Raw genomic sequence first — 14,105 nt, 5'->3', positions numbered from 1 at the left:
GCTGAAGAGGAAGGTCTTAATGTAAAATCAAGCCTGGAAGAAAACTTAAAATTGTATTCCAACCTGGGAATTATCAATAAAGTTAAATGCAAAGAGAAGAGCTGGGCACTAAATCAGGGTCTGTGTGCTTTTCTGAGGACAGGATTTCCATTTGCAGCAATTTCCAAAATTTAATTTGAATTGCTAGAGGTAATGGCTAAGCACTATGTAACTTCCATTACTAAAATATCCAAGTGAGATAATATCCCAGCGTTTTACACACACATATACACTTTCCACTTCAGGTAAATCTGCAGCTTGAGGGTTTCAGGTCTGGATTTTAACGGGTTTGTAGAAACAGAATTATGAAGAAAACTTTGGAAATTACAACAGGTATTTTTGCCAGAAGTAACAATAAGCTTTAAAATAAATAATTTCATATTTTTTGTATTTATTGTTTTAAAGGTATCATCAACATGGTATTTAGGAAAGCATGCCCTCAGCAGAAAACAAACAGGAACTGATTCTGCCTCCTTTCCCCTCTTACAGAAAAGTTTCAAGTTACATCATTCTAGTTGTTATTTTTTTGTTGTTCTTTTCTGATGTATTCATGCAAAGAGCTAATAGCCAGCTATAGATGAGAAGAGTGCTGATTTTCTACTTGCAGCTGGACAAAATGTGAAAGAAACTGGATTTAATCTCTGGTTCTGCCATTTGTTGTTCATACCCTAAACAACTGGTGTCAGAAGCTTCATTCTAGTTTGAAGTAGCTCAGCCTTAGGAGCCTACCTTCAGAGATTCATAACCAGTGTGTCAGTTTGCTTCCCTATAAAAACAGAAATATCCTCATAATAAAAGAGCGTCATAATAAAAGATTATCCTCAAGGATAATCATGCCTGTCTGTCAGCTAGTCAAGAATATGTGAAAGCAAGAGAAGCCAATAAATAATGAAATGGACTACACAGTGAGCACTCTCTAGCATGAATTAAACAACTAATTAAAAAGATTATTTACAATTTGTTTTTATTTTAGCAACTCTCAATGGTAGGCACTAAGAGGAACAAAATTGCATTTTGAGAAGATGATTTTTAATTTGATTTTGCCTGTAACAATAAAAATATGTATACATTCATAAAACAAGTATACACTATCTCAGGGTAGCTAATGGGATTTTGGTTTACTTTGTTGGAAGAACAAGACTGTCACCACTCTAAACACGTGTCCTTCATGCTTCAGTGTTAAATTTTACAAATGCCCACCAGTAAGGCACCTCTAACAGATCTAGTTTATCGTTCATCTAAGCAAGGCTGAAATCTAAATCTTTAGTTCACTACCAAAAATCACTGCAAAAACTGCAGTCTCCACTGGAAAATGTGCAGGCCATTGAAATACGTCAACAATAAAATTCAGCTCACAAGTTTTATCACTGATTCAACAGGAAAACAAAGAAGCCATTGTCAGGAGTGGTTACGTCTGGGAACATAAAGCCACGACTTAAATAAGTAGCCCCATATTCAAAGACTCTTAGCAAAGTGCTCTTTCTGGAGCCAGTGGAATTTTGACCACCTGCAACCAGGCTCTGGTTCTCAGTACAGGTATTTAAGGCTTCTGCCACTACTTAAAGCATTCTTACTGGATATGAGACTCTCAACTGAATGTACATTACCAATACACGCACTGCACATTCTCTTCACAGCCAATTTCTCCTGAAGTTGCACGATTATTTTACACGTGCATGCAATCAGTAAGACTGACAATTACATGGTGTGTATATTTCTCATATACATGTATGTGTATCTATATCCATACATGTATATACAGAATATGTAAAAATACACACTGAGTATACACTCTGTATAAAACCAGCTCCCAAATTCTAATCCCAAATGCTTGAAACTTTCGATCTTTACTGAATACTGACAGTTTTCAGTTTCTTTTCTCTCCATTTATGCTAGTACTTTGGTCATGTGAAATTTTATTTGTGGATGGGTTAATAAAGAAACATTGTACTCTATTTCAGCATGAAGACAGAGTATTAAAAAAATTAAACTGTTAATCATTTTTAGGTATACATTAGAAGCAGAAAGGAAACAACATTTGAGCAAAGAGGATCAAATTAGCAAGACAGGGAATTGTTTTTGCACACATAATTTTTAAAATGTTCTTGACGACGACTCAAAAATATATAAATTTAAAGACAAAAACCTGGCCAGTCAGTAACCTTCATATTCAGTGACTGCAGAACTTGGCAGTAAATGTCACTGCTAAAAAATATTTCACTACATTAACTTACTGGCAACTACATTTGCTGAATAAGTTCATAAACAGCCACGGGAAAAAAAGACAACCAGAAATAAAGCTGCTAATGATTCACTCTTTTCTAACATGCATAATCCTCAGCTTACAGAACAAATAGATACGTAAGAATAAAGATATCCTTTACCAAGACAGTTCACTTCTCTATTCACCTCATCAAGGTCAAACTATAATCCAAGAATGGGTAAAAGTAATGTATCAAAGACAAGGAGAACACGAAGAATAAGTGAAAGGAAAGGAAAAGAAAAGAATCCTTCTCAGGGAAAAGACTGGAGCACATGCCTTGAAAAAGTAATCAGTTTTCCATTTACCAGTTTAGGCTAGGTTTAGATCATTCCTAGAGAAAACACTGATGACTTCTAAAACTCAAACAAATGAATAAGTATCATCATTTATGCATATTTATCTGCTTATAAACAGCTCCACCATAATTACTTCCTAGTACCAAAATGCATAGGGTCAAAACAAAAGGACACAGAACCTGAAACAAGGGCTATTTTTCCTGTATGCTTACAGAGGGCTAGCAATACTGGTCCTACATGACATGAACGTGTCACAGACTCTCCAACGCTTAACTGATGTTTTGAGGACTGTCACTCTCTCCTGCCTTTTTTTCTTGCTATACCCTTTGAAAACTTCAGAGCAGTCTGTGGGGAGAGCCTGACTTCTGTCTTCAGTTGCTGAGGCAGCAAGCAGAAGAAAAAAGACCAAAAAATGATGCAGACTGTAAATACATTTTACCTAAAGAAACATGAAATAAACAGAAGTGGATGGACTCAGCTTGCAGACTGCCTCCTTATATTACACCATCCCAGAGCTTATGGATTTTCAAATCCTTATTTAGGCTACTCTAGGAATACAAAACACATTTTGTAAAAACACTGCATGGAAAGCAGTTTAAGGAGAATAACAGTTTTGTATCAAAATAGAATCATGAAGACCTTTTAATCTGCCTTGTTCGGTTTCTGTGTGAAAATACAGTTGAAACAAATTTCTGCATACTTTGTTTAATACAACTGGAACTGAACAGATGCTCTAATATATATACATACTCCTGATGAAATTAACTAAACAACTATCAGTTTTAAAACAGAAATAACTGTAGTGTTAATAAAATACTGCCATGAGTACAAGTTACAATGTGAGGCTTGCCTGTATTTCCACAGATGGGATCATCACAGAGTCCTTATGGGGAAGGGAGGAGGGGATGCTTTCTCAGAGAGGAAATAGAAGGTTTTTTCAAAACTGAAAATTCAACATTTTGAATAAAATATGTTTAATGTTTTTGTTTTTATGTAAACAGACCTTAGGAAGTGATGTGACAGCCTTAAGAAATTACCATTTGAAAGAAAAAAGGTCTACATGCTTAATCTTTGATCTATGAGACAGATTTATCACAGGACAGGATGACTGAAGTTTATTCATTAGCTGATAACCTCCACATGCAACCCAAGCCTTTAATCTGCAATAAAACAGCAAACGAGGATGGGGCTCTGAGGAAAGGGAACTAAATCAGCTTGCCCGAGCAGGGATATACCAGTGGAAGGCCAGGGGGGAGACAGGGGGACAAAACCCCACAAAGAGGAGCCCAAGCAGCTGGACAGGGCTCTTCAGGCCCCAGAGAACTGGAGACCATCAGGTTCACAGTGGCCCTGTGCAGTTAAACCACATCTGCATAATGTGGCTGCTGTCTCTGCTGGGATGCCCAGAGGTACCTTTTAGTTAGCAATAAAATTCACATCACGGCATGCAGGGTGCACTGAAAGGAACAGCTTCCACTTTAAAAGTTTTAAAAATCACAAGCTATATTACTTGACGGAGTCTTGTCATTTGTTTCACAGGGCTATTGCCACCATCAGTATTTACACAATCTGTGAGCCACTACTACAATCCAGGAGAACCTAAAGTCCTTGCACCTTCAAAGCTGGAAATTTAGTATAAAAATACAAGTAGAAAAGCAAACAAACAGAAATTGCTTCTTAAAATCAAAGCAAAACCACAAATCCTCTGCTCTCTAAGATCACAAGTTAAAGGCATTACAGTCGACAGTCTGCCTCTTGGTAAAACTTTTTCAAGAATTAAATCTTGCAATTATGGAAAAGGTCGTGATTATGGCAGATTTAAATATTTCCAAAAATCCTCTAGAGGAAGAAGCAGGAAAAAAAAAATCCATATTAGCACAGGCTGATGCCCAGTGATGAACCACAAAATGAGCCCACAAAGTTCTCTGAAAGACACCAATTCCTAATTTCTTTTGAATGAGAGTTTTTTTAAAAAAAAAAAAAGAAAAAGAAAAAAGAAAGTTAACAGCTAGTAACAGTTTCAGTCCTGCTTTAAACAAAGGAAACAAGTGCTCAGGGACACAATGAAAGAAGCGAGACTATCTAAGGCAACTGTGAAGGGAGATGAGGTGGTCAGCATCAACTCCTCAGTCTGACCTCTCCAGCTCTTACAACAGCAATTGCATTGGACTCTTTGTAAAATGCTTTTGAGATGTCTAGGTAAGTGATCATTAAGAAAGCTGTATATCTCACAGCAGAGTGATACATGCATTTCTGTACCTACTTCAAACCGAGAAACAAAGATGTTAAGCAACATGCCCAAGGTCATGCAAAGCTAAGGGCAGGAACAAACCAGAGAGCCCTGACTCTCACAGCCCTTTAGAAAGAATCCGTCACAGTCAGGCATGCACTAAAATAAATAAGTAAATGTCTCTGTATTTGACAACGTCTGACCTATGAAAGGAAGTAGTTTCAAGACAAGTGGCAAGAAACAAAACACAGCTGCAGCAGAAAGCCCTACCAGGGAATAGCTAAGCACCAAGAATAACTAGCACCACTTTGTAGGATATTTGTCCGACTGCCTGCTGCAGTACCACTCTTGCAGAGCTACACTTAAAAAAAAGGTGATTCCAGCCACACACAGTCTAAAAAAAAAAAAAGGTAAATTTGTAAAACAAAAACCTGAAAACATGCTGGTGTGAGCAACTTGCCACACACAGAAAATCAAAACACTACCAACTGCAATTTCTAGGACATTGTGCACTATCAAGACATGACTACCAGCTGCCTACGTAGTGAATCATCACGTTAAAAAAATGTTGTCACTTTTTTCAGTCCACTAATTTTTTTTCTAGAAGCCTCAAAATTAAACTATTCTGCATCAAACAAAAACAAACCCAGTAAACAGATCTCCTTTTGACTTCAGTAGGCTCATCAGAACTTATATTATTCTGGTGTTTTCTACTTTGTTTTAATTGTGTGGGTTTTTTTCTCCAAAATATGTCAAAATAAGTGAAAATTAACCTCCACCAATTGCTCCCCAGCTCTTGCTATATTAAAGCAAACAGGCATGCTCTTCTAGTTCTGAAATTCGGTTTTCAATTTTAAGTCACAGAAAAAAAAGAGAAAGAAAATAAAACAAAGCATTTTTCACCTGATAGTGTGAAAAAAAAATTATTATTTTGTATGCTGCAAACATGTAAATAAATATTAAAGCTTTTCCTCATTTAAACTGCATTTGGAATATCCTAAGCATTTAGTTAAAATGACAGAAGAATACTGCTACCTGAAGCCCATGTAAAGAATCTCTCTTTAACAGGCTTTTACAGACTGCAAGCCAGAGCATCTAAAAAGCACATCCCTGAATAATTTAAGGCTTCTGGCATCTACATTGATAGAGCTCCTTTGCTAAACCTGGAGGAAAAAAAGCAGAGGTAAGAGAAAGAATAAAGGTCGTGCAAGATCAGAGACAAAATCACTACTAAAAAAGTATTTTTCCTATCTCAAAGTTTAATCAGACATGGAGGAGCACAGCTTTTACAGCCAGCCCTTCCCATTTACTGTCAACAGCTGTGGTCTAACATTAACATTTACCCTTTGGCAGTGTTAAGTTAAGGCCGTGATGATCAGGGAAACAATACAGGAACAAAATGAAAGAGAAGGAAGGAAACCGATCAAGAAGGTGAAGCACAGCACAAATCCTCATTAGCAGAAATTCAATAACAAATAAAAAGCAAAAAGCCAGAGTTTATCATGAATTTTAAATAGGTAACCTACAGTTTAAGGCAAAAGAAGAAAGAGAAAAAAAAAACAGTAACAAACTCTGGAAGAACAGACCAATGTAAATACATATAATTAAAGCAAAACAAAACACGATTATGCTATTAAGACACCAGGCAACCTGGTTTGGTGCAGGGTAATCCCAATTTAGAACTAATTGTACAAAGGTCGAATTACAAATCAGTGTATTGTTGACAATACCAAGTTTTCTCTGCCAACTACATCCTTTAAACATCAGCAAATCCTACCTACTTCCTCTTGTGTCTGTCACAGAAACCATCCAAACAATGGGAGCGAGCAATCTTCACCTCAACAGCTATTGACTTCGAGCAAACTGAACACTTTATCCATTTTTCTCCTAGATTGGAAAGTCCTTGCTGCTCTACAGTATCTGAAAGCTTCACCACTGATTACAACTAGTTCAGGATCTGGCTCCTCCTTAGTGTACAAAAATGGACTTGAAACAATAGGAAACCTTATCTGAGGAAGTTAACACAGGTCACCCTTCTCCACACATGAATACTGACTTCACATTGACAGAAAAAGAGCTCAACTAAGTCTTATGAATAAGAAATTGGAAAAAGTGTCACATACAGAATGTTGATTTTTTTTTAAAAAAAAGGCATTCACCCTTTTGAGAAACAGATTTTCCATTTTACACAACTTTCCATGTAATTGCTAGAAGAAGAGTCATTAGCAAGTCACTTGAATGTATAGCAAGCAGGTCAGCTGAAGTGTAGAAGCAGATTCAGAATGGGGCAAAACCAACCTGCCTAACACAGAATTTCCAAGTAAATGCCTGTAAAAGTGATTCCTCCCTCTTTTTGTGGAATTTTTATTTCCTATGACAATGGAAATGAAAGAGTAAGAAAATTACGCCATTTAATATGCAACTGCAGCATTTTTCCAATGTAATTACAAGCCAAAAAAAAAATTTGATGCACATTTTTCTCCCTTACAACTCAAGAAGTTCAGTCATCACAGAAAGCGGAAGGTTACGAGAAACTAAACTGCAATTTGGTTTTCAAATTTCATCCAAACAGGCTAGCTGTTATCTACTCTTCATTCAGCTCACTCCGAGCTACACTACAAAAAGGTTCTTTGTGATAAGTATTCAAAGTAAAAAATATATTTAATAAAAAGGTAATACAAGATGGACAAGGTGAGCCTTTGGACCCTGTGACAAAAAAGAAAGGTTTGGAAATGTAGATATTTCTAAGACTATTATGGTAGGAAGGATCTCCTTCCAGAAGACATAACGGAGTAACAAAATAAATTCAACTTTAAACAGCTAAACTGAAGTTTAAAGCCGTAAGGGAAAGCTTGACATGGTGGACCCTTAGCTAGTAGAAATATGCATAATTCCAGTAACGTCAATAATAACACATGAAGTTATGCTAGCTGTTGATCTCATTTATAATATCTAAAGCCCACACCCAACTATAAATACATATATATATTATGTTTGCTTTTTGAAAACTGATTGAAGTTTAATAGCAACTCATAATTGAAATATTCATGGTCCCAAGCTAGCTTTGAAGTTAAATCCCTAAGTGGATAAAGTGGACTGTATATCTAATCTAAACTAAATGTTTCCCTTAGTTACTAATCGCAGTGCAGTTTCACTAGTTAAAATCATTATTACAGAAAAAAAAAAAACGCAAACCCCACAGCATTTTAAGGGGCATTTAATCCTGCTCAGCGCTAGGACACAGCACATGATCTTGGCAGCACGACTACCTCTGCTACCTTCTATATCTTTGCTTCAAGAGTTGACTAACTTGGTCATTTATAGGTCAGAAAGTTTTAACCACAGCTTTCCAGAGCTGCTACTGTTACCAAAGTTTCTTACAACTCCTTTCAATGTTAAAAGTTTCAATTTAAGACTACAGATCTACCTCAGGTTTCTAGCCCATTTCTCAAGCAATGGAGCTAGAAATAAAATGTCACTAATTTTTGTACCTGGACTGCAGATTGTAACTGTTTCAGTGGAGCACTTCAGTTTTCTTCATATACTCTGCACATCATACATGCACACACCTACCCATATATAACTCCATAACGAAATCTGTGCAGCAATCCAGAGTTTGGTTGCCTCTGAACTAAAGTGGCTGTGACCTCCTTCACTGGTCTACATTTCCATCCTTCACCATTTTGGGCTCAATTAATAAAAACTGAACCTATGAAAGCTTGCCCATCCTCTCACATGTTTAAAAAGAAAAAAATTTAAAAAACCCAAAACACCAAGTGTTCCTGCCAGGCTGCTGCCAGTAACAAGGAGAGTACTGTACAGACTTATAGATTATATAAAGTCATTATAATATAGTTTGAAGGCAGGTTTGAATCCTAGAGAAAACAGTCACAATTGTGTTACTTCTGCAGCAGTAATTTCCCCATGGTTTTGGTTATGTTGATCTCCGTTCCTGTTTCGCAGAGCCCACAGCGACATACATTATATCCAAGTATATGTCTGAAACTCCATAACCTTTGCCAGAGTAACTCTCCAGGAAGCTCTCCTGACCTTTACTTAAGATAAAGAAACCAAGTGAAATGGAGAAATAAATGTTCCTTTGATAATACTGTGTAAGCTGTGGCTAAAGAACTTTGAAATAAAACTGCATTAATAAAATAGCCATATTAGGAGAATTTCTTTATCACCAAAAGCAGAGACCAACTTCAATGGGTCTTTTCATTCACAGTTCACAAATTATTTTCCAAGAATCATTGACTTGTTGTGTAACGATAATTGTGGGTTAACAGAAGCCCTAGCTGAACTTTGTACTCTTACACAAAGGATGTATGCATACATGACTATATTTGGACACAGCTCGATATGTAGGATAACGTATCTGATTTTCAACTTATAGATAATTTTGGCGTTCATATTATAATTTAATAATAATAAAAGTCTTTGAAGCCAGAGGTGGAAAAAAAAAATTGTTACAAAGGGCAACTTTAAAAGTTTAAAAGTGATCATGATTATTGGTTGGTATATGTATAGGGACTTCTAGAGAAAAATAAAAAATAAATTGTTGCTCTGCAGATATACTATCAGAGTCCAGGGGATGAGAAATCCTTTTATTTCCTTTTTTCCTCACAAAATGTTGTTATGGATACTCTCAATAAATTCTTAAAACAGTTTCTAAATAACTGGGAAAATTTTTCTAAAATATTTATAAGAAAAATCAACAAGTCTGAATTTGATTTTTGAGTTAAAGACTATTTTAATGAAATTCTTTCTAATCTCTAATTTTAATCCTAACATTTCAGTACATAAATGCTGTATTTAACAGTTATCTGGTTTAGTGAACTGCGGTAATTCGCTCTCATAGGAGAAATCATTTAAGTCATTTAGCAAAATGGAAAAGCTACCATGTGCTCTGCTGCAATCAGTAGACACTGTTTAGAAGAGACCTCTGATGACGGAGAGGAGCCTTGCCATGAGGAAGGAAGATGCATAAAGGAGCTCCAAGAAGTCTGTGACTTTGTCAGATAATGTTTCTCATGCCATTTCTTTACTACGCCCTTGCAACCACCCAAAACCACAGAACAGCAGGTACAGCGAAGGGGAGCTAGCATTTAACAGAATAGTAGCACTTTAGCAGGTAAAGGCAAGTTTCGAGGGGTACAGGCTAAAAAAACCTAAGTTTGGGCACATGTTAAGTAAAGTAGCAAACAATGCAAAGCATGCAGCTTAACATAACTCCTGCTTCCTCCCATTAATTCAAAGGGAAATTTTGTTTGAGCAACAAAATGCCACATGCTAACATGACTTAAAAATGCTTCAGCGGTGGCCATATTGGATTGATTATGTGGAGAATTTTTTTTATTTATTTATACACAAAATGTATCGAGCAGTCCAATTTCTGCTAGGCCGAGCTGCCTCCTATATCCCACAGTATCTGATCCGTAGTGGCTCAACACGCTCCTTTCCTCACTCTACAGACAGAGAAACACCCTCCACCTCCACAATGTGAGTTTTTCCTTCCTTCCCCAGGGCTGGGGGGTGGGAATTACAGGAGAAGGCCCTCTGCTAAAGGTTATACCTTCAGTCCAGACAACTTCTTTTGGCTGCACGTCAAAATGTCACTTGCTTTATCTATTCATCGCACTGATGTCACCGACCAGCAAAAGGAACTACCACATGACCGCAGACAACACAATAAATAACAAATATGAAGACCCAAATATAAATACACAAACATATATTTTTAAGAAAGTGATGATTCATACTATACTTACAACTTTCAGCCTGATAGTCTGGCACAAACTGCTCGTCATTGTCAGGTACCTGAGCTGAAGAAAGGAAAACAAAAACAAAAAACAAACAAACAAAAAATAAAAACAAGAAAAGAATTAAAAGAAGCCATTGAAGCATAAATAAAGACTCTTCTGCTTAATTTCAAGCACAGCCAAGATTAAAACTAGGATTTTTTTTCCTCATTGTTGAGTATGAAAATCAGGCAAGCGCATCATTTTAATATCAGATAAACCCTGGGGCGAAGCCGTGCGGCGCAGTGCGCGTCCAGAGCAGCCCCGGCACAGAGCAATGGGGATGGGAGGACGTGAAGGTTGACACTGGCACTGGTCCTGCCTCACTCCCTGCACAAGGGTCTGGACCTACCATGCCACTGGTAAAACTCATTAGCGCTCATTTCCAAAGTATCTGCATGGAAAGTCTGCATAAACCCAAATCCTACTGTTTAACTCTTCTGCATCTTTAATCCCAAACTACCACACCTTCAGCTTACTTAAAAGCATTTCAAATTTTTCATGGCAATCAGCCAACACAGTAGGGGTTTTTTGTAATTGTTTTACATACTCAAAAAGAACTATTTTACCAGACCACAAAATTCCTGGTTCAACGACAAAATTTCAGACATTAAAATAAAAGATTTACTTAAAGAATCATTATTAACATCCATTCACCTTGTGTAAGATCATCTTCGCTTTTAGGAAACTTTCATCACAAACCTGAGCTATAAAATACAATCGTTTCACGGTCTACTGATACATAATTTTGCGTCTGTGGTACCACAGTTCCTTTTCATTGTATATCTAAGACATTAGCCATCTCTCACACTGTGTTGTAAACTCAATTAAACCATTTAAGCTGAAATACCACTGAACGCGTATTATAGGTGAATACATTCGAACAACTGCAGAACATTACACTGAGAAGAGGTATTCTCGGAGCATGACTTGTTCTGGGTACATCCCGAGAGAGATCCAGCTTAACGTCTCTGAACTTTGTCATCCTTTTCTCAAACATATACTAACTGGAATCATCACAGCAGAGCTGCATAAAATTATCTGTTTGAAAATATTTTAATTTACACAGTTTTTGTCTAAAGACAAGCAAATAATTCATATGATCTTAATTAAAAGTTAACATCTGCCATGATCTGGTTACCCAACAAGATTTGAGAGGTAAATATTGGTTATATAATCATTTATCAAAACTGTGACTATCAAACCATTAAATACATCAAATGATAAAATATAACTTTAATGCTCTTCAGAACACTTTCTAGTTTAGGAAGCATATGTTCCCCTTCATATACATGCTATTGCTACTAGTTTTAACAGAATTTGTTTGAATTAAAAATACGTATTTTATTATAATTGCAATTCTTTTGAATGTGCACTACAGTACTCTTCATGGACCAGATCTCCACTCCTCACTCAGGAAATACTGGGAGTTTTTTTCCTGGGTAAAGGGTTCAGAATAAGGCTCATACTGAAAAATTATTTGCTCTCGGTTTTAAAACAAACGTTTGAAGTCCTACTGTCTTAATTGCAGCAAATACCCCTTAAAAACAAATGACCTTGGAAAATCTGCAAACACAGGTTTGAAAAGAAGCGTAAGATAAATACACAAAGTGTAATTCGCATTACTCTGAAAAAAACATAGCTAGTGTTGTTTTGCTGTTTGGGTTTTTTAATTAAAAAAAAAAATAAAAATTGCAGTAACCTAGCCTTTAGAAGAAACCAGTACCTCTGAGGACATGTTGTCTCCTCAAAGTTTGAAGTTGTATGAAACATGAATTTTACCAACCCAAATTTTCCCACTATTTTTGATGCATTAAATTTCTCTTTCCTCCAGAGAAACCATAGGGCTTTTACCAAAAATTAACTCAGGGACAATATGAGCCCAAATACTAACTCTCTGCAATTTCTGACATTTCATGCAATTCACTGCGTGCGATTCTTAGGCATCTTCCTTACAAAAATGCCAAATATTTGCCTGTCACAGAAGAATCCAATTATGAAACCAAGGTGTCCTACTTAAAAATCTATTCCTAAGGATTTCTTACACTTCCAATTGTTTTTGAAGGGTTTGTGAGTACATTCAGAGTTAAAGTAATTGTATCAAGTAATTTCTTGTTTACAGAAGACATATCCCACACATTTTTCTTAGGCCAGCTATCATTTTGAAATGCAGCAAGAAGGCTAATATGACTCTCAATTTTTTTATATGTGCACATGCATTTTACATATATACACATATATATGTTAATTTGTGAATCTGGGATATCTGAAAAACGCTGAAAGAAAACAAAACCCTCTCCTGTTGAAATCAGGAGGCTACATTTAGTGATTGCAGAACCCGGACAGCAATCTTATATAACTTTCTAGAGCGTACTCTGCGTGTCGGACTGCTTCAGCGGTGCTTTATCCAGGTTTTATCCATTTAACTTCACTTACTCCAGAACAAATCTGTTGTAGAGATTTATGTATATATCAGTAAATAAGGTTCTTTTTTTCCCCAGCCAAAGATTAAGAAAAAATAAAATACATCTGCTTGAACTGTAACAGAAAACCAGTGTATTACTTTAGAGATACTGTCATTACCCCTGATTTGGTCTGGAGTAAACAAGACAAATATACTTCATTCATGGATCCCCCAAATTTATGAAGGCATATTTAATAGAGATCAAAGCGCATCACTTTATCAGTACTCTAGAAATAGATGGAGACTACGCTGTCAAAATGTATTTTAAATACATTTTAAATACAACATTAACACAGGCTTAAAAGCCTCTGTAGGAAAAGGAATACAGCAAGTTAAAAAGTGTTTAAAACTCTGCCAATATAACCAAAACAAATAACAACCACCAACCACCAAACCCAGGAACATGCATTTCCTTCTGGAATCTAATTTTAGTAGCATCAGTACCTTAGAAACGAGCCCACAATCCTATACAAAGAAATTAAAAGGACCTGCTAACTGTTGGAAATGAGAACTTAAATTATTCCATCATTTAATCTGATATTATTTTTAAACTAGCAGAACTGAAACTCGCACATGATCATACAGCAGAAATGCAAGCAACCATCACCAGCCCAATACACAGACTTCTTCCACCAGGGGAGAGGACTTCTGTACCTTGAGTTTGGGTAATTGCAGGTAGACTTTGCAGCAAATTAAACAGACAGGTAAAGACACTTCACCCTCAATGTCTGAAAGGAAAATGTAACTTGCGGTGTTGCAACTGTCTGCACATTTATATATGTATGCCGTTCATTTCCTCTTTTCTTTTATCCACAAATATCGCAATTCAGCAGGCCTGACATAAAATCTTCATTGGTCTTCTGTTAACAAGCTCAACACAAGACAAAATTCCTAAATCACCAAAATTTTTTTTTACTCTGCCATTCAGAGGAAAATTGAAAAAGGTATCTGAAATGATCATCTAACTGAATGAGAATGTTTCCCTGAGCCACTTAATTACGGGGGGGTGGGG

General features: G+C 36.4%; 1 protein-coding gene across 6 annotated transcripts in view; it reads right to left on the bottom strand.

Moving 5' to 3' along the window:
• ETV1 (ets variant 1) overlaps positions 1-14,105 on the bottom strand; it is a 65,158-nt gene that overhangs the window by 41,903 nt on the left and 9,150 nt on the right. For 4 of the 6 annotated variants that reach the window (XM_009705353.1, XM_009705356.1, XM_009705357.1 and 1 more), the window contains one exon: positions 10,600-10,653. The exons of the other annotated variants lie outside the window; for them this stretch is intronic. In XM_009705353.1, the coding sequence (XP_009703655.1) occupies positions 10,600-10,653 (54 nt within the window). The remainder of the gene's footprint in view (positions 1-10,599; positions 10,654-14,105) is intronic. 6 annotated transcript variants of the gene reach the window in all.

Source organism: Cariama cristata, unplaced genomic scaffold, assembly GCF_000690535.1.
Source record: "Cariama cristata isolate BGI_N322 unplaced genomic scaffold, ASM69053v1 scaffold22668, whole genome shotgun sequence".
Taxonomy (NCBI): domain Eukaryota; kingdom Metazoa; phylum Chordata; class Aves; order Cariamiformes; family Cariamidae; genus Cariama; species Cariama cristata.
Note: the sequence above shows the minus strand (reverse complement) of the source record. Positions and strands in the feature narration are given on the sequence as shown.